The sequence below is a fragment of the Pleurodeles waltl genome, chromosome 9, assembly GCF_031143425.1.
Source record: "Pleurodeles waltl isolate 20211129_DDA chromosome 9, aPleWal1.hap1.20221129, whole genome shotgun sequence".
Taxonomy (NCBI): Eukaryota; Metazoa; Chordata; class Amphibia; order Caudata; family Salamandridae; genus Pleurodeles; species Pleurodeles waltl.
In genome coordinates, this window is record NC_090448.1 from 637445263 (window position 1) to 637464021 (window position 18759).

At 42.7% G+C, this 18759-nt stretch overlaps 1 protein-coding gene across 1 annotated transcript in view; it reads right to left on the reverse strand.

The window, feature by feature from the left end:
• The window catches only part of LOC138259788 (protein jagged-1b-like), a 439654-nt gene that overhangs the window by 53882 nt on the left and 367013 nt on the right, over window positions 1-18759 (reverse strand). The window contains exons 6-9 of the mRNA XM_069207676.1: window positions 17327-17457; window positions 16132-16251; window positions 5105-5218; window positions 2426-2539 (exon numbers count right to left, since the gene is read on the reverse strand). Coding sequence (XP_069063777.1) covers window positions 2426-2539; window positions 5105-5218; window positions 16132-16251; window positions 17327-17457 — 479 coding nt within the window. The remainder of the gene's footprint in view (window positions 1-2425; window positions 2540-5104; window positions 5219-16131; window positions 16252-17326; window positions 17458-18759) is intronic.

Genomic DNA, 18759 nt, shown 5'->3' on the forward strand with positions numbered 1-18759 from the left:
TATATCTCACACAAAACTGACTTCATGTTTCTTTCTCAGCTATCTCCTTAGCCACATAACTCTCCATCCATGTATTACTCTTTCTTAACTCCCTTTCTTTCTGTCACTATCTCTATCTTTCTATGTATTACTTCCTCTCTACCCAGTCCTACCTACCAGCCTTTTTCTACCTCCCCTTTCTCTCTCTGCTTGTCCTCTGCCCAGCTCAAGAGCACGATGCCATCTCCAACAATTTAAAATCTAACTGAAAAGCAGCAGGCTAAAATTACATAGTGACAAAGCTCAATTATGTCGTTGGGACCTAAATATTTTTCTCCCCTACGTTCTGTTGATGTTCTGAACCTTTTGTTGTATCTCCACTTTTTAGGCATGCTCTTACAAGAAATGGAACACAACAGCCACACCAGCAGAGGGGCCTCGCATCAAACTTTTCATCAATGTTAAATTCTCCACACCGTGTTTGGTTTGGAGCCCATGGTTCTGCACTGGGGCCGTGGCAAACGTAACGGGTGATACCAATGTGTTTAAAGTGTGTTTGCCACAGTAGCACACCGAAGCCCTCCACATGCACATACGGCTGCACTGAGACCGGTCGCCAGGTTGAAAAAACGTGGTTCCATAGTTTATCATTGACTGTGAGTGGGACTAGGGGACTACTACACTCAAATTAAGGATGCATTGTAATATCCAGGCGGAGGCTGAAGGATCCATTTCCCTTGCCTGTATTAAGGTGCCGGTCATCCTTGCTATGCCCCTGATAACACTAAAGGGTAGTCCCAGGTGGCATATTCTGCCTCAGTTAATTCTAGAATGAACACTTGTCACTACCACCAGGACCAGCAGATGATGAGGAATGAATAGCAGATTTTTCCTTGGGATCTTCATTTGTGGAAGGAGGAAAAAGCATCACACTCATTTGTTCCTCAAAATACAGTTCCTTACTAAATCAATAACCAAGACTCTTTCCTTGGTAACTGGAGACCATGGGGCGTGATGGTCAACTTCATCTCACTAGCCACAAAACGTGGCTTCACAGAAGCTCTTTGCACACGATTAGCACTTCTGTCTTGTCAGCACTGAGCTTCAAAAGTTTACTAATCATTCAGACATGAGTGACTGATGAATAGGACAGTAGAGAATGTTGGAGTTCAGAGGCTGTTTAGTCAAAGTGCATAAGAGCTCTGTCATCTGTTTAACAAGATAACACCACACCTAAAGATCTTATAATAGCAAATGAGTTAGATTCACACAGGATTTAGGATGTGGCGTTAGTATTTCTTATACAACATATTGTCACGTACTGCGCTGGACTTCTCACCTCTGGATTTCGGATTGGCGAATACACCAAGTCTTCTACAGGTCCTGGATGCTCCCAGATAAGGGCAACCCCTGCTAGTAGCCACGGTGCCGCTTGACAGGCTACGCCAAAGCAGACCATACCCTCCAGAAGGAGTCCCAGAGGGAAAAAACCCCAACACTGGGGAAAAAACCTCTAACAGGAACTCCAGAAGGAAAACAAGAAAAAACAGGACTTGACAACAGGAAACAAAAATAGGCAACATCCAGGGTACAAGGCAGGAGAAAAGGAACAGGCAAAAATCTCCCAGGGCAAAAACAGGAACAAAGAACAGGCAAAAATCTCCCAAGGCAAAAGCAGGAACAAAGAACAGGCAAAAATCTCCCAAGGCAAAAAAGCAGGAACAAATAACAGGAGCGAACAGCACAACCAGAAGGAAGTGTTTGCAACGCAAGGAGGAACAAGACTGACTGACTTATATACTGAGAAAAGGGAAGTGACATCACAGGAAAGGGAAGTAACACCATCTTGGATTGGGAAAATAGACCAGTATAGGAAAAATGAAGTAGTATAAAAGAAAAACAGAGCATGCTGGGACAAAAACACGAAGAAGACAAGATGGACACAACATGGATAGAGACAGGCAAAAGGCCCAACAAAAAACACACCACCAACAATAAAAGAAGAAAAAAGGCTACAAGTAAGTGTAGCGCGACCGGGAGCGAAATATATGCTTCCCAGAAAGCTTAGTCAAAAAACGCGGGGAACGGCGCTCCGAATATCGGTAGCGCGTTCCACCCGCGAGGACAGAAAGAGACGCCGCGTCAGAGCGCAGCGTTACACATATGGGTAACAAGACATTCATCCGCCCCAGCAGTCTGTGTGGTCCTAGCATGGATGGGCGAAGGCCCTGTACAGCACTAACAACAAGTCAGACGTTCTCCCAAGATAATCTGCCACCTTTCCTTTCTTCAACTAATTCCAGTATTTCAGATATTCTATCACTATCCTAATCTTCATTGCTCTTACTCCATCTATGTCTCATTCTCTCTCAAACGCATATATTTAAACAACATTATATTTCCATGCAATCACAGTGTTCCATTAAAATGGAGTGAGGGTGCCTACCGAGTTGGCATGTCCTTCCGGTCCATTCTGCAGGGCAGTGGCACAAGAAACCGCTGTCGAGGCTTTCACAGGTACCACCATGGGCACATGGAGTGGAAATACACGCGTCCACGTCTGAGGATCCAGGTTTGGAAAGCATGGAAGAAACAGACAAACCGGACTGTAAAGGGAGCCCACTTGCTCTGAGACTTCACACAAACAACTCTCTTCACTTTCATCAGTTTTTTTACTACTGAGGGGACTCATGTTTTATACTTGGGTGTCACTACCATATACTTCTCCTTTGATCAATGTTGGATGTTAGGGACCCCTCAAGCGAACTAGTCCAACTCTGCCACTTTCTTCCCAACGTTGCTAGTGTTGGAAGACTCCATGTACAGCCTTCCGCACTACATTTCTTTTTGCAGTGCAGGGCACTCATAGCCTGTCCGAAGGCACTATACTAAGGTGAATAATAATGACCTACAACAATACAAAACCAGTGCATGACCTACCACTGCACTGTCAAGGTAAACATATAATATTGCATTATTAATCATTGCCAAGGGCTAAACTGGTTATTAATGACTATGAACCCAAGTCATCAGTTTGAGCCACAAGCAAGGGACTATAACAAGGGAGAGGGCCTTTAACAACTGGTATATCACATGAGCTATAGTGCTCTTATGATACTCCATCCAATGACAACAGAATGCTCTAAAATAAACATAGAAAAAAAAACAGAAAGGCAAACATTGGAATGTTGGAGCACAAGGTCAATTCCAGACAATATTGGGCATGTGTCAATCCACTGCCTTCGATGGAGTGCTCCACTTTCCTATGTACTAATTGCGATTCTCCCTTAAAAGTTTACTTACATTGTGCTTATTGTGCAACCTACTTTTAAGGTCGATGCAGTGGGTGTGATATTTTTGTCAAGCATTATAACGCATGAGATATAGTGGAGTAGTACCTCCCCGAGCACAGCTCCCACTGCTGTCAGGTTTTAACAGTGTGCTAGATTCTTAAGGTGCCCTTCTGGTCTTTTCCCTGATGTGATGGAATTCTCCACCCCCTCCTTTGTTAGATCTGGAACACTTCCCGCCACCTGGCTGGCATCTACTTCTACACATCATGTTGGGAGACTTTCTGGGTATCCCACTTCACATTTATGAATACAACACTGGACTCTTACATCACAACAAGGGAAAAGGTGTGTGCTGAAGTAAATAAAACATGTAAAATAATTCAGAAATTACAGGTCCAAGGCTGTGCTAGTGAAATTCTTTCTAATAGTGGTTACTAAGAGTCTAACAGGTATATTTTCCAGGTGGTGACATACATTTTTCTAGTACTGTAAATTTACGTTTTTTAAAATAAATGTGTGATAGTTAGTTTCCTGGAATTTTTGTATTGGGTTACAGATGTCAAAATTGCTTTTTGAACATTACATTTCACGAACTGACTTCTGTGAATTTATCATTTAATAGATTTTATCCAACCACTCCTTTTGGTTTAGGTGTGCGTGAGTATATTTGCATTTAGATAACAATGTGACAATTCTGCTACTTGATCGTCTCAGAAGGTAGGGTGACCCGGCTTCATGGATTTCCCAAGACACGCCCAGTTACTGACCATCTGTCCCAGCAGATTTCACTAAATTCAGCACGTGTCCCGGTTTTTAGGGAGGATCGACTGACCAAGCTTTTTACGAGCTGCAGTGATGTTTTAGGTAGCGGTATTTTCAGAAATATTAGTTACAATTGTCCGTATAAAAGTTGTATTTAATTTATTCTCCTCTGTTCCTACGTGTCTGTGTTTTCTATGTTGGTGAGAACTGTCTAATAAGTCATTGTACGCAACTCGGTCAATTTAAAAATTTAGTCCTACTTCTATGTTTTTTTAAATGTTCAGGATTTTAGTTTTAAACATCGGGTCATCATTTCTGACAGTCGTTTGTAGTTTCTTAGGATGTTTAATTGTCTTACTTTGGGTATTTGGTCATTTAGTGCCTAGGGATGGAGGATGCTTGTTTGTTTTTCTCTCACAAAAGTTCAGAGATGTGGTGTTGGGCCCTGATTAGGAGACGGAATCTCCCCAGTTTTCATTTACACCCCTGCAGTTGGGTGATCGCGTAGCACCTGGTTGTAGAGCACGATATGTCTGGTTTCTGCGAGAGATGCACCACTCTTCACCACAGTAGTGACAGATTAGTAAAATTAAGTTGCACAATTTTAATAGAGTTTAAAGGTGGGATTTTTGGTTATAATGGTGGGGTACATTCAGCTATTGAGTTCAACAGCAGAAAGAATCTATATCACCTCTGGATGTAGAAACAAAATATTCTGGTGCAATAATAATACATCTGATGTATCCTTTATGACTGATCCATCACCCAACACACTGAGACTAACATGTGTATCTTAGAGACAGAACAAAACAGAAGACCACAGGCTGTCGCACAACACAGTCAATCAAGTCGAAACACACAATCACTAAATGGGCAAGTGGTAGCGCACACACATACATGTACTCGTGCAGAAAACCATGGTAATAATCAATAACATGCATGAAGACTGCAACATATTTGAGTCAGCAGTCTCTGGTGCTTAACATGCCAATAGTCCTGATTTGTGGTGTGATCTTTAGAGAAGAAGACCTCGTGGCAGGGTTTCAAGTCTGAAGCTTGACATCTCTTACCACTGTTACACTGCCATCCAGTCCAGTCAGGAAGGCAGTGGCACTCAAACCCGTCCTTCGTTTCCAAGCAGGTGCCACCATTAAAACACGGGTTTGATTTGCACGAAAACTCAGCTGGAATAAAAAACAAAGTGAGAGCATGAGACAGCTGGTTCATGGGCAGCAAGGGAAACAATCAGCAAACTGAGAGAACCAATGGAAGGGCATGAGACCACACAGGAGAATCAGAGAGAAAAAGAAAGGATGAGAATGGGCATAAGAGTCTGCAAAAGGTGACAGTAGAAGGAAGGCAATAGTGAAACAAAAGAAGGAAAACATAAGACTCAGTAAAAAAATACAAGAGAATACTTAGGTATATAGGTAGGTAAAGAACAGTGGGGCGGTATCTCCTCCACAAATAAGACGATTAACAATAGCATGCCTGACACACTGGGAAAACTGAGTAACAGATGGGGACGAGATGTGGATAACCTTGAAGATGTAGAATGGGAGGCGGCATTAATGCACCTTCAAGAAGTAGCCATTAAATTGTTCCTGCGCTTGATTCAATTTAAGATACTCCACCATGTGTATTATGACTGCCAAAGGCTGCACAACATGGGAAGGGCCTCCATCATGCTATGCCTGCGCTGTTCGGATACACACACTTTGGGAATGTCCCACCATATACAGATTTACTGAAAGAAAATTTTAAAGGAACACTCAGACATACTGGAGATTTCACTCCTGTTGTACCAGAAGTTTGTGTTATTGGGGATCCTAAATTATGCAGCTATTCCACGATTTAAGCTCCTTATCAGTGTACTAGGCCTGGTGGTAACAAATAGAGATATGGCCAAGTATTGGGGAAGGCAGAAGGTACCCACCGTGCATGAATAGGAAAGGGTATGGATTTGTATATGGCAGCAGAAAATGTGGTGTAGCGTAGTAGGGGTTGTCACCATACGTTTGACAAGATTTGGGGCTGGTAGAGGACATATTATGGGTTGGGCATCACAGAAGACAATTCTGTCCCCTGGCCCGAATGTTGACTAGCTATAAAAACGTTTCAAAGATATGTTTTATGCCATCATAGCACTTCTTTTATGTGCCCTGTATGTTTTCTGTGTTGTGATCTATTCCGCATTAATTATAAGGTGCTTAGATACCCTCAAAATGTACCAGAAGGTACTGGAGCATCTTGCACTTGACTGTAGTGTTTTTTTCTGTCTGCTGGTTTCAAAATAAAAGAATAAATACATTTTAAAAAATAGAGGGGAGGTGAGTCATAAGAAGAAAAAAGAATGGAAAAAATAATTCAGAAAGAAGAGTGTAATTAAGAGGAGTGTTATGGAGAAAACTGAGGGAAAAGATGAGGGGAAGAATTAGGGAGAGGAGAGAAAAGTAAGCCAACGAGAGAGCACGATAGATACGAGAAAGAAAGAATAGAATGAGTGAAGAGGCAACAGAAACAAAGCAAGTAGTTTTCATGAGAAGTAAAAAGCATGAACATTATGTGAGAGGAAAAAACAGGAGAAAAGAGTCTCAAAGGAAATGAGACAATGAGCGGAGCTTCTTTGAGAAGGGTGACAGGAAGAAATTTAGGTGCTAACAAAAAACATGGATACCACAATAGGCCACAAACACGTCCACAGCTGAGCAGCCGGCATCCTGCCTACATTCCCACCACGACCACAGCACATTCTTGCAATGGATGGCTGCTCACCATACTCAGAGCATGTACCGACACATGCTAAGCCCTTCAACAGAAAGGATGGATGGTAGACAGTCACTTTGACTTAAGTATTACTTGTGGTAGCAGGAGATAGGTACCGGCGATCATTTACAGGGACAAGAATTATATTTCATCATCCGACGTTGCCACAGAACAGATGAAAGGAAGAGACGGGAGAAACAAGAGGAAAGAAAAAGATAGGAAAAGAGTAAAAAAGTTTAAAAGCAAGAACGAAAAAGACCATGCAAGGTTGAGAATAATAGACAATGTAGAGTGGTGGAAGAAAGAGGCATGACGCAGAATCATGACTGCACAGCCTTGATATCAGGCAACCCTAGCATTTGCCAGCACCAGAGGTGGGCTCCTAAGAAATACTTTGAGCACCTGCATTTATTTTATTTACAAATTAAGCACTGGAAATAACCCAGCTGTCCTTGAGACCATAACACCATGGTTGTGGGGCAAGTGGGTCCTGCCACAATGAGTCGTCCCAAGACACAATGAGCGCCGCAACAGTTTTATCCTTCTAGCATGACTGCTCTGAACCCACTTTTGGAAAGGCAGACCTCCGTGAAACTGTATACCCAGGAACCTTGCAATTTAATGTCAGCATGTAAGGAGAACCATGAATTGGTGCAGCAATGCAAATGACAAAATCAGCATGGGAAAGAGCTTGTCATTAAGTGGCCATAGTTCAGTTTTCTGGACAATGGCCAACATGATCTCTGAGCATTTTGGGAACTTCACATAAGTGCTGTGATGGATTCACATTGCATGCTTGAGGATCCAGAAACTACAGCACAGTAAAGAAAAATGCATTGCACAAAAATGTTCAAGCTATATTTTGTACTACATCCGACTCAGTACACACGTTAGAAATATTACTGCAGTGATAAAACTGCCATGATAAACAAGCATTTACACTGCAATGGGTCTTGCGTTTGCTCGAGTTAGAGCTATAAGGGTTGTAAATTCCTAACTGGACTTTTCTTGCCAAACAAATTGAAAATGAAAAATAAAATAGTTGACATAAGCGAGCCGATTCAAGGGCCACGGCTCCCATGAGCATGAGCGCGAAGGGAAGACACAAAAGGAAAAAGAAGTTAGCTCGCAGACAAACGTATTGGCAAACGTGCAATTATCCATGTAACAGGGTCGATGGCCAAGGCGGTAACAAAACTGCCCCAAGGAGGGACAAACGTAAAGCATTTACCAATGATAACAAAGGATTTCTGAAAGGCAAGCCCATGAACGAGTGATAGAGATGGACGTGCGGTGGGTGTGGTTAAAAACCCACAGATAGATTACAACAGGCCAGAGCGCTTGGGCGCTCAACCTAAAAATGACTATGTTGACCATAGTCATGGAGATGCTTGTGGGTTTATACAAAACATAACACTTCCAGGCCCTCAATATTGAATACCTTTCCACACAAGACTGTGTCTGCTGATAATCACCCTACCACACTAACAAAATCAAGAGATTTCAAAACGGGAAGCGTCTTTTGCCGGCTCGGCATGTCCTTCTTTGGGAGGATTCTGAACTCTAGAGCCTAACATGCTCTAGCAGCATACAGCTGGCATATGCATTACCTGTCGTCACTTAATAAACGCCAGTTCAGAACATTCTGAAATTTGAATGTTTTCTCTTGTCAATAAAGCAGGGTGCCCCCATTATTGCCTCTCCTGTTCAGATCAGTGGAAGTAAGAGATTCTAAATATTTGTCTAATGTACAATTCACACCCTACTTGTTACGGCTATTAATGTCATCGAATACATAAGTATCAGCCAGCAACAATACAGACAAGAAACGGACATGCACAATACTGCCAAAGTAAGCATGAACGGGGGAGTATGGACTTGATATTCTAACACTACATCTACTTAACATTGATGATAATGTAATGTAGATATCTGGTGATAAATATTGTTGCAGGTCGGGATTTAAGAGTCGATACTGTGGTAGTTCTCCTTTCAACTACTCACTATAGAACTATTAAATTCTGATTCCTTTTGTGTCCCTAGAATACCAAGAAACTGGCTGCCTGGGTTGTTTTCCCCTTAACGGAAGAAGCTGCTTATGCTGCGATGCGGCTGCCTGCAGTACTTATGTTCCCTCTGTGGTCTGAGTTTTTGAAGTATATGATGCTTTTGCTCTTCAGAGTGATGCTCGCCTGGGTTGTTCACACCTCTCATCTACTCTGAAAAACTAGCAACTGCAGATACATTAACAGTCCCGTGCGTCAGGCAGTGTCTGCATTCCTTGTATTCCTGCGCCCTGCTTTAAAGGGTCCATTACACGGTAGACGTGTGGCCGTCAGTGATGAAGTTCCCTCGGAGCCACAGAAATACCGACACTATCTTAAGTGAACTGGGCACTTGGGATTTCTGTTCGCGTCCCTTACTGACTCTCCGACTCTCTGCCACGTCCGATTAGGCGGAGTCTGGGAGCCATAGAGTACTAATGGCATAATCTTCCAAAATGGTTTATTTACCTCCAAAACTAGGAATGTGCGCCGACAGACACCACCAAAAATAGGTTTGGAAAGCACGCCTATAGACCGGGATGCCTGAAATTAGCTACAGTTATTTAGGCACTGAAATGTCTTTAAAGTCACAGGTCCACACTTCTAAAGAAACACTGTCCATTTGCGTTAGCAACATTTGACATAACCCTAAATATCCCCACACCAATTTACTACGTTCCATTCGCCCTGGATCACAAGTGAGGTTCGTTCTTGTTAATGGAAAATCCTCTTCCTCCACCATAGTACTGAGGCCTTTATAAGTATGTGGCCGTCAGGAGCGTGTCTCGGCCTCCATCACAGGCCCTCAGTACTCTACGCCTAACCCTGAAATCACATAATGTAGAACATACAGGATGGTGAGTGATTAAGCCTGAGCTTGGGTCAGACTTTGCTAGGGTTTGTGAGTATGTGGCTACAGTGAGCGCCAACGAACGTCCTGCAAAGATGTTGTCGAATGAACCAGTGGCGTAGCGTGGGGGGTGCAGGGGGGCCGGCCGCACCGGGCGCAACATCTGGGGGGGGGACTCGAGTGCTAAAATCCACGGGTTAGGGGGCGCAAATTACTTGCCTTGCCCCGGGTGCTGACAACCCACGCTAGCCACTGGAATGAACCCAACCCGGTTGCCCAAGACTTTGTCCCACAATACTGACGTCGACATATCGACCTTCATGTATACTGAGCCGTAACATTGTTTCCCCAAACATTGTAAAGGTACAGTTTAGAATAATGAATCTACACTGACTTTGACAACATTTTAGTAGTCAATATTATGCTCATGATATAAATGAGATCGTTATTTCGACTGCAAAACTGTGACATTCAACTCTTAGGTCTTTCTGCTGCAAAACTCAAGAACAACTATTTCTTCCAAGACCTGGATACTTGTCAAGGATCTAACAAGTAGTATAATTGTTTATTGAAGCAGTTATTAAAAACCTTTACAAAGCAATAATCATCACAAAAATAGAAACTTTAAAAGTGCCACATGTTTAAAACATCAAGTCTAAATCATAACTGGAAATAGATAAAGTTGGCTGCTAATGCAAGGTGAATTCAGAGTGTTGTTTCCTGTCCCTAACCAACTACAACAGGAACCAACCGAACTTTCAAATAATTAAGCGAATTCCAATTTCCGCCTGGCTCCACTACCATAAGGCCAAACTAGCCAAGTGCAAACCCCGTCCGGGCATTGTGAGAGTCCCAAGGCTGAACTAAGAACATCAGGCAACTCCCAAGGCTGGGACAAACCAATGGGATCTAGATATAAAAGCTGGGGGGCAATTGCAGTAACAGTAAACAAAGCCTGATGCACCATGGCACTTTGTGCAACAAGTGCTGCTTGAAGTTAACATACGAGGCCTAGACATTTAAAAGCAATGTACAACAATAATCAAGACCACGACAGGCCAGATAATCAGCAGCCTCTGCAAGCTGTAAAAGACAAACGTATAGTGAGCGAGAAATGTACATAGACCCTTTCCATAGCTATCCGCTGGTGGGGTGAGCTGCGCCAGCTGTGACCTTGGGGGCTGGCTCAAGAGCAAGTGAATTGCTAAACTGCAGTGCACGAAGGTTCCAAAAAACATCGAGGAGACAGCCTGCAAGGATCATTCAGTACAGTAATCAGTGCGCGCAGCTAGACCGTGGGGATCAGAAACAATTAGGTTGCTAAAGTGCAATGTGCAAAATTTGCAAAAGGGATTCGCCGGGCCTAGCCTGTATGCAGCAGCCTGTCTATACAATAATAAAACAAAACAGAAAACGAAATATAGAAGTATAAAGTGCACACCAGTACGGGAGCGGAACAGTTCCAATGAAGCAGGGTGGTGATGTACTGTCAAGTTGCTGCAAGAGTTGATTTATCCAATTCTATTGTAAACTTCCAGAGATATTTGACAGTTTTAACAAGTAAAAGAACGTTAATAGGATTCAGACTAGCAATTACTGCCTGTCGGCAGGTGCAAACTCCACGGCGAATGAATTCAGGATGAAGAAAAATCCTTCTTAACTGCAGCACAGCAGAAGAGATGCATAAGGTGTGGATTAAAGTCTCTTCTCCTTGACCACAGAGACTGCATCACTATCGTGGCACTCAGAGCGCCGTCTTGCCAGAAGGTGAGCGCACATATTCCATTCACCCAGCCTTAGGGCCACCAGCCTAGCCTTGATCCATACGGAGTAGGTAGAAGAAATTAAGTTCTGCTGCTTGCTCAAGGCACATGAGTTAATAACTGACCATGCATGGATGCGCCTGCTTAGCACTACCACGTCCGTCAGTTTTGACAGTTTTTTTGCTGTTAAAGTTGTTAATTTCTTAAAAAGCCTGGTAAGAAATTAGATTGCTCCAAGCACCGGTCAGTGAGAGTTCATTTAGTTTGTTGTCTAGGTACTGCCAATAGGACGGTGAAAGACTGGCACTCTCTACTTCGCACCAGATTAGGCAGAGCATAGAATCTTCCGGTGCTGAACAGAGCCTGTGACAGAAATTAAGGAAACAGCAGCCTCTTGCCCAATACTGTTTTGAGATTCTAAATTCAAATCTTAATTGAGCAGGAGAAGCTCTTGGTGGTAGCCGAAGAACATTAACAAGAGATGACATCCTTAAGCCTTCCTGTGGATTAAAAACATACCTCGAAGATACCTGTCCTACTAGTCATGAGTGAGGGGACCAAAACATCCAACGTTTAATTTCATTAAAATAAATTGAGTAACCCAAAGTGTTTCTGAGAAACTGCAGCTGGTGACACTGACCCTACATTTGCGGTATGTTTCTTTGCATGTTTTTTTCATCCCACCTTCCACCCTTTTCACTGTTTCCTATACCTCTCTTTCAGCTTCTTTCTCCCTTTCTGCCATTTTCCCTCTTACACCGAGGCAATGCCTTGTGATGGAAAGTAAGCCCAGGTATGCAAAAAATAAAAAATGTCACACCTCCTGAAATCACCAACACAAATTAAGAATTAGAAAAATTCGATGTGTTTTTTCTAAGCAACCTTATCCTCCGGTGGTATTGGCCAAATGATTCCTTCCCCTCAAGGAAACTTCAAAATCTCTTGGATCTTGTACAAATACTGCAGGCCACAGCTAACAAACATGGCTTCCAATTTTCTATGATTGTTGTCCTTTCAATTAGAAAGAGCATAAAGTACATTTTGCTACCAGGGCTGTCCAGCTCTCAGCTATGTCAATTTTTAAATGCATACACCTCAAACATGAATTCAATTGCCTGTATCCAGAAGTCATGATCACTGAGTCTGCAGCAAACGGCCCCAGATAAAACTGGAACTGCTAGGCAAGGCTTTGTGTCCCTTTATAACAGTCTGAAGTTTTGGACAGCCACAGTATGAGTAATACTTCCTAAAATGCAGTCTTCCAGAAATAGATTGTCTACTGTAGTTGAGGTGGTATAGGCTCAAGGGCCTCCACTATAAAACATTCAGGGCCAGATTTGCAAGACCCTAGCACCACCGGAGTGTCACTCTTGATGATGCTCCAGTGGCTCTGTGCAGTGCGCCACAAATGAACAAGGCAGTGCTAAGCCACTTTTTATGGCTTCACGCCACCTTGTAAATATGGGCCCCTCTGATGTAGTTTTCTGCATCACTGGGGCGTTCAATGGGTATTGCTGTGGGTGTTCCACAGCAACACCCATTGCTTTTGACGCTGCCCCAGGTTTACAAGAAGGTGTAAATCTGTGGCAGCACTAAAAACTAACACCACCCAGGGGTGGCGTTAGCATGGCACAATGAAGAGGAATACTTTTATTCCTCCTCCTTCTTGCTTTTTCCATGTGTGCTGCATTCTGCAGCCCACATAGAAAGAGCAAAAGGCCATGAATTAATGTTAATGTGCAGGAAGGTGTCCCTTCCAATACATAAACAATATAATTCAAAAATTAACATTTTGCTACTTCTATGTGTGCTGCATTCTGCAGCACATATAGAAGTGCCAAATCACGATTGTAGATTGTTTATGTGTAGGAAGGGACATCTTCCTGCACATAAACAATCAATCTCCTCAATGCAGACACCCTTGCAGTATGGTGCAGGGGTGCCTGGATTGGCAGTTAAATTTAGCACCGGCGCAGGGGGAAACACGGGGGTGCGCCATATTACGTTTCTAAAGTGACACAGCATGTCATTGCAAATTGTGGCTCAGCATCTGCTGTGCCACTTTTTAGTAAATCTGGACCTCAGTGTTCTAAATTGTCTGGCAAAATGTGTTAAATGTCTGAGCCAGACACATGATTCAACTAGAAAAAGCAACACAGTCATGAAAAAATGGGGAGGTGGTAGCTCCTTGTTGGTTTTCAAGCTGCTACGTGGATTTTCTAAAAGTCCTGTAAAGGCCCACCTTCACTGTAAGAATAATACGGTGTACATTAAGTAGAATATAGTTTTTGTGTTCTGAATAAGTTCTTGGAGCCATGTGTTCAACTGGCATAGCCCGATTTCATGGTTTTGAAATGCTGAAACAATCCATCAGGGTTGAGTGAATCTTTTCAACACTTCCTTCATGTCAGTGTTTCTACCACCATTTGCCTGCGGTAGATGCCACGAGCGAAAATGTGGCTTTTGACTGAGTACAAATGCATGAATGCAGATATTTCCGTTGCACACCGTCTAAACCAAAGCATTTCAAGGAATTGCTTGGCTTGAGATGGATTTGAGATGATTTGGAAGGAAAGACATGTAGCAATTGTGCTAAACAGATGAGTATTTAGAGGATTTCTTAAGAAAGCTTCCCTTTCTCAGTAAAGATCCTAAATATGAGGTTGTGCATCCACTGCCAGCCACCTAAACTATTTGTGACCCCCATTTTACCTTCTTTGCCAACTTCAGCGGGTGGTATGCTCTTGTTCTCTTATTGCTCAGCCTTTGGAAAGTTAGCCCTTTTGCTCATCATCTTTGTTCGCTTCAGTGGTTGCTAGCGGAACAGCATGCTCAATTTACAGTTCCCTTGATAGTGCATGATGCTGTGCATTGTGTAGCGCTTACATTTCTCCAAGATAAAATAAGAGCTTGCCTGGTGGTCTACATTCCTACTTGTACTTGCAGATTTTCTGCTGACATTGTACCCACACTACATTATTGTCCATTCTACGTGTATAAGTACGGAACACTCTTCTGAGTTACAAAACACATCATCATTTTGATCATGTGTTTAGGATGTACCCACTTGTTGGACTCCTAACTCTACTGAACTGTTCTGCAATTTTATCTCCAAAAGCGTTTTTCCCAAGAAACCCTTGGGCTAACATATGCGCTCCATGAATATAACATACAAACAAAACATATACAAAACTGCCAGATGGACTTCTTTTCAGAAAAAAATATATGCATGTTTTCTGCATGATGGTGGCTAATAGAAAAAATATGTTTCAAAAAGAACTAATCTAGAACTTGCGGTTATTAAGGAATCAATGGATAATAATTGTGTGGTCCAAACTGCATGATAATGAGGCGGAGCTAGGCATCCTTATGGCCAATGCCCGCAGCACAGTTTAACACAGCACAATAAATTAAAGGAGATTTCCTGTGTTTTGCATGTGAAGTGAAATGTACCTATTTATGTTTTTGATAATTCTGGTACTCAAACCTTCTCTATGTTATACTTCTGTTCCAATTTGCACTTTTAGGAACAAATAAGTGTTGCTTGCTTATAACTGTTGGATTTCTGCTGAATTTCCAATCCAATCTAATCCCCTTCCATTTTTTTATTTTTATTCTGTATTCTTCCTACTTAATGTTTCCTTTCATGACCTGCAGTCAATGCCTGTAACAGGAAGTGACAACAGAAACACAGGACGTGATTTATTAGCTCCTTTCAACATCAGAAATGCAAGGAAAGATGGCATTTTCATGTTTGTGTAAAGTAAAGGGAAATGAGACTGTTTACCATTTGGGTATTTTATTTTAATATGTTTGGAGCTTGAAACGATGAAAAAACATGTCAATGCACTTCAGGGCATATCCTGCACGGTTGTAATGCCTGCTTAATTTGTACTTCTTTCTATTTTTCTCCATGGAACTAAAAAGCTTCATACAACTAGCCATTTAAAGTTGATGGAGCCAATGCCACCCCATCAGAATGATGAGTTATGGAGGAACTCTATATTGATATGTAGTGTTTTACCTGAAGACATCACCTGATGAATGCATATACTAGAAAAAAAGAGGAACTTATTAAGGAAATCTGGACCAGTAATTCCTCAATTTGCCAGAAGACCCTCATGGTCAGATCCATAATACCCTGGTTACCCTGGTAATCTCACCTTCACACCTTCACATATCCTAAGTATACCTACACCTGTGGTTTTCACTTCAGTGGAGAGGAGGAATGATGAGGCCTTAAGGATTCTGAGGAAAAAGTAATTGTTACCTGGCTCTGACTATGAGGCAGATTTGAAAACAATCATGGGCTGTTAGGAATTAAAATTAATAATTGAAGTGCAGAAATTCACCGGCAGCTTCCAGCAATCCCCTTGAGATCTGAAAGTATGTGTATCTAAGAAAGGACCGAGGAGCATGCATATTTGCACCTAAAGCCTCTAATTTGTTATATTTTAAGATGGTGAAAATCAAAATCTAAGAGAGGGAATATAAATATGCTAACTGTAGGGAATATGTTGCAGTATGCGGACCCAGTGAAGATCACAGGCTAGACATTCATAGATGTCCTTTTTCTTCTACAAGGTCTCCACACAGAAGAGTCGGATTCAGGCATCCAGGCATAAACACCTCCATTCATTACCCTATGTGCCTTTACCCTGACCTTTACTTACGTTTCTCGCAGTTACGCCCTTGAAAGCCCTGTGGACACATGCACTGGTATTCATTAGGTTCTGTATTGATGCAGGTGCCTCCATTTTTACAGGGTTGATGGGAGCCACATACGTTCAAATCTGCAAGGGAAAATAGTATACAAATAAAGTCTCCACCAAGCTCTTGCTCATCCTATTGCCCCAGCGATCTGTTACTGTAACGTTCACTTCCAGCTACACTCCCTCATCTCCTCAGCCACAAAGTATTTCAATTTCTTCATTCATCTAGACCATTCCTAACCACAACCTTTAGTCCAATACTCTTCCTAACTTTGACCCGGCCCGAAGAGTAACCCTAACCTTACTCAAACCTCGTTTCTAACATTTAACCCAATGGTAACACAGTGTCTTTACATATATGTAATACCAACCCTAATCGTAATGCTCCCTCTAATCATTAACCTCACCCCAATCCCACCACTAACCACAAACCCATACTCAAGCTTAATGCCAACCCTTGAGTGCTAACACCAGCCTGATGAGGATCCAGGCATTAACCTTCACCTTAGTCCCTACTTAAACCCAAACCTTACCCTAAACCAGCTCCTTAGTCTAAGCCTATCCTTGGCCGGCCCTAATGTTAATTTTACCCTTGACTATAACCCTTTTGCTATTTTCCTAAACACAACCCCTGACCCCAGCTTTAATTTTGACCCTATCATTTATAATGCTTTTCTAGTTCTGATTAAATGCATCTATATGCTTTTATTTTTCAATTGAATGATTTTTAAAAACAATGTTTTCATTGAAAGGGTGACTATCAAATGTAGTGGTGTGAAAGGGTATGGCATATTAGAAATGTAGTGTAGAGGAGCTTGAAGTGAATTTTCTTCAATGATGGGTATCTTCAAACTTTAGGGATATGTCTCACTGGTCATGGGTCATCTGTAGGGAGAGTTGTGCAGGAGCACTAAGTTTAATCGAGCTGCAGGGTGTGACTAGGAGGGTTTACTGGCAAATTGTGGAGAATGGTGCAATAGCTCTGGCTATGGATAGTTTGTAAATCAGCTGTCTCTGGACTCCTATGTGATTCAGAAGGGAGGGTAAAAGAGTTTATGGCTTTTAAGAAGCTCTAGGGAGTCTGACAAAAGCACACACTGCAGTAAGCTGCAACAATAACTGTGAGATGTACAGAGAGAAATATTGAACCCCTGACCTTTGTCGCAGAGGAGGCCACCCCAGTTGGTCTCACAGATGCACTTCCAGGGTTCAGAGCAAGTGCCATGGACGCAGCCAGGGAACGGGACGCAGTCATCACAGTTTGGCCCTCTCCAGCCATGACGACACCTAAACATTAAAAATATGTTATTGGCAACTACTCAAGTCCAGAGACCTCCCGCATCCGTTCACTACAGCAATCACATGAACCACGAAGGCAGACAGATGCTTCCTAGTGAATTCAACTACAAATGAACGGGTAAAAGAAAAGGGCACCTTTTTACTCTAGCTTCCTCAACCTTTCCATGGCCAAATATGCATCGCCAACCAAAACACAAACAGATCTGAATCAGAGGGCAAACATTAAATAGCTCTGCCATTCGAGCATTTTAAGTTTGACCCTGTCTCAAAGCTGAAGAGCAGCTTGAAAGGTAAGACACGGACCCATGTGAATGATTTGCACGTTAACGTCTTCCTTCTGCCTCCTGAAGGCACTGACTTTTGAGGGTTTGAGATCATGCTCCATGTGTGAACCATGTGTGCCCTCTGGGGCACTGCAGACCTTAACTACAAATGTACTTATGATAAGGAGGATGTAAGGAAATGCCCCTTTCTGTATGATCACCCCCAAGATTTTGGACTGATGTTGTTTGCTTTTCGACTATAAGAGTGCACTTAGGCCTGCTAACCACACCTCAGTGCCTTTGGCTTACCCTTAAACTGGTATGTCGAATTGGCTTTTAACCAATTGGCTGAACTAGCTTACCTGTAAGGCCCAGTAAATGGTACCCAGGGCACGTAAATTGATCCCTCCAGGGATTGCAGCACTAGTTGTGCCACCCTGTGTGGGACATGAGTAAAACAAGACTCCTAGCCCACCATCTGCAGGCAAAGTTAGAGCAGTTTAAATCGACTTTGCCATTTAAAGCAATGGCAAAGCCAGACTTCCCCCTGGTATATGTGCATATCATGCCTATGACAGGCCTATCGAGCCCTAAGGCAAGGCGCAACATAATCCACTGGCAGAATATGTAACTTTACATATTTTGACAGTGAAACGCTTGGTCACCCACATGCAGGGTGCAAAGTTACACACTGACCCTTCAGCAGCACCAACTTTGGAATGGTGCAACCAAAGTGGGTCATCTAAGGTACAAAACAACTTGTTACATTAAACCTGACAATAATCTGGTCAAAATTAATGTAACAAGTTGCAGTGTGCAACATTAGCAAAGTTGCCACTTTGTTTCCTTCAGTCCCCTGTGCCTATACTGGCTGCACATGGGGTCCTGTATCTGAGACAGCTTTCTGCCCTCCTGGGGAGACGTGTCAGTGACTCCCAGGAAAGGGTACAATAAGGGTCCCCTCTGGGAGGAGATCTTACCTCCCTTCTGCAGAAAGCCACACAGGTGTTGGCCTAAAATACAAGCT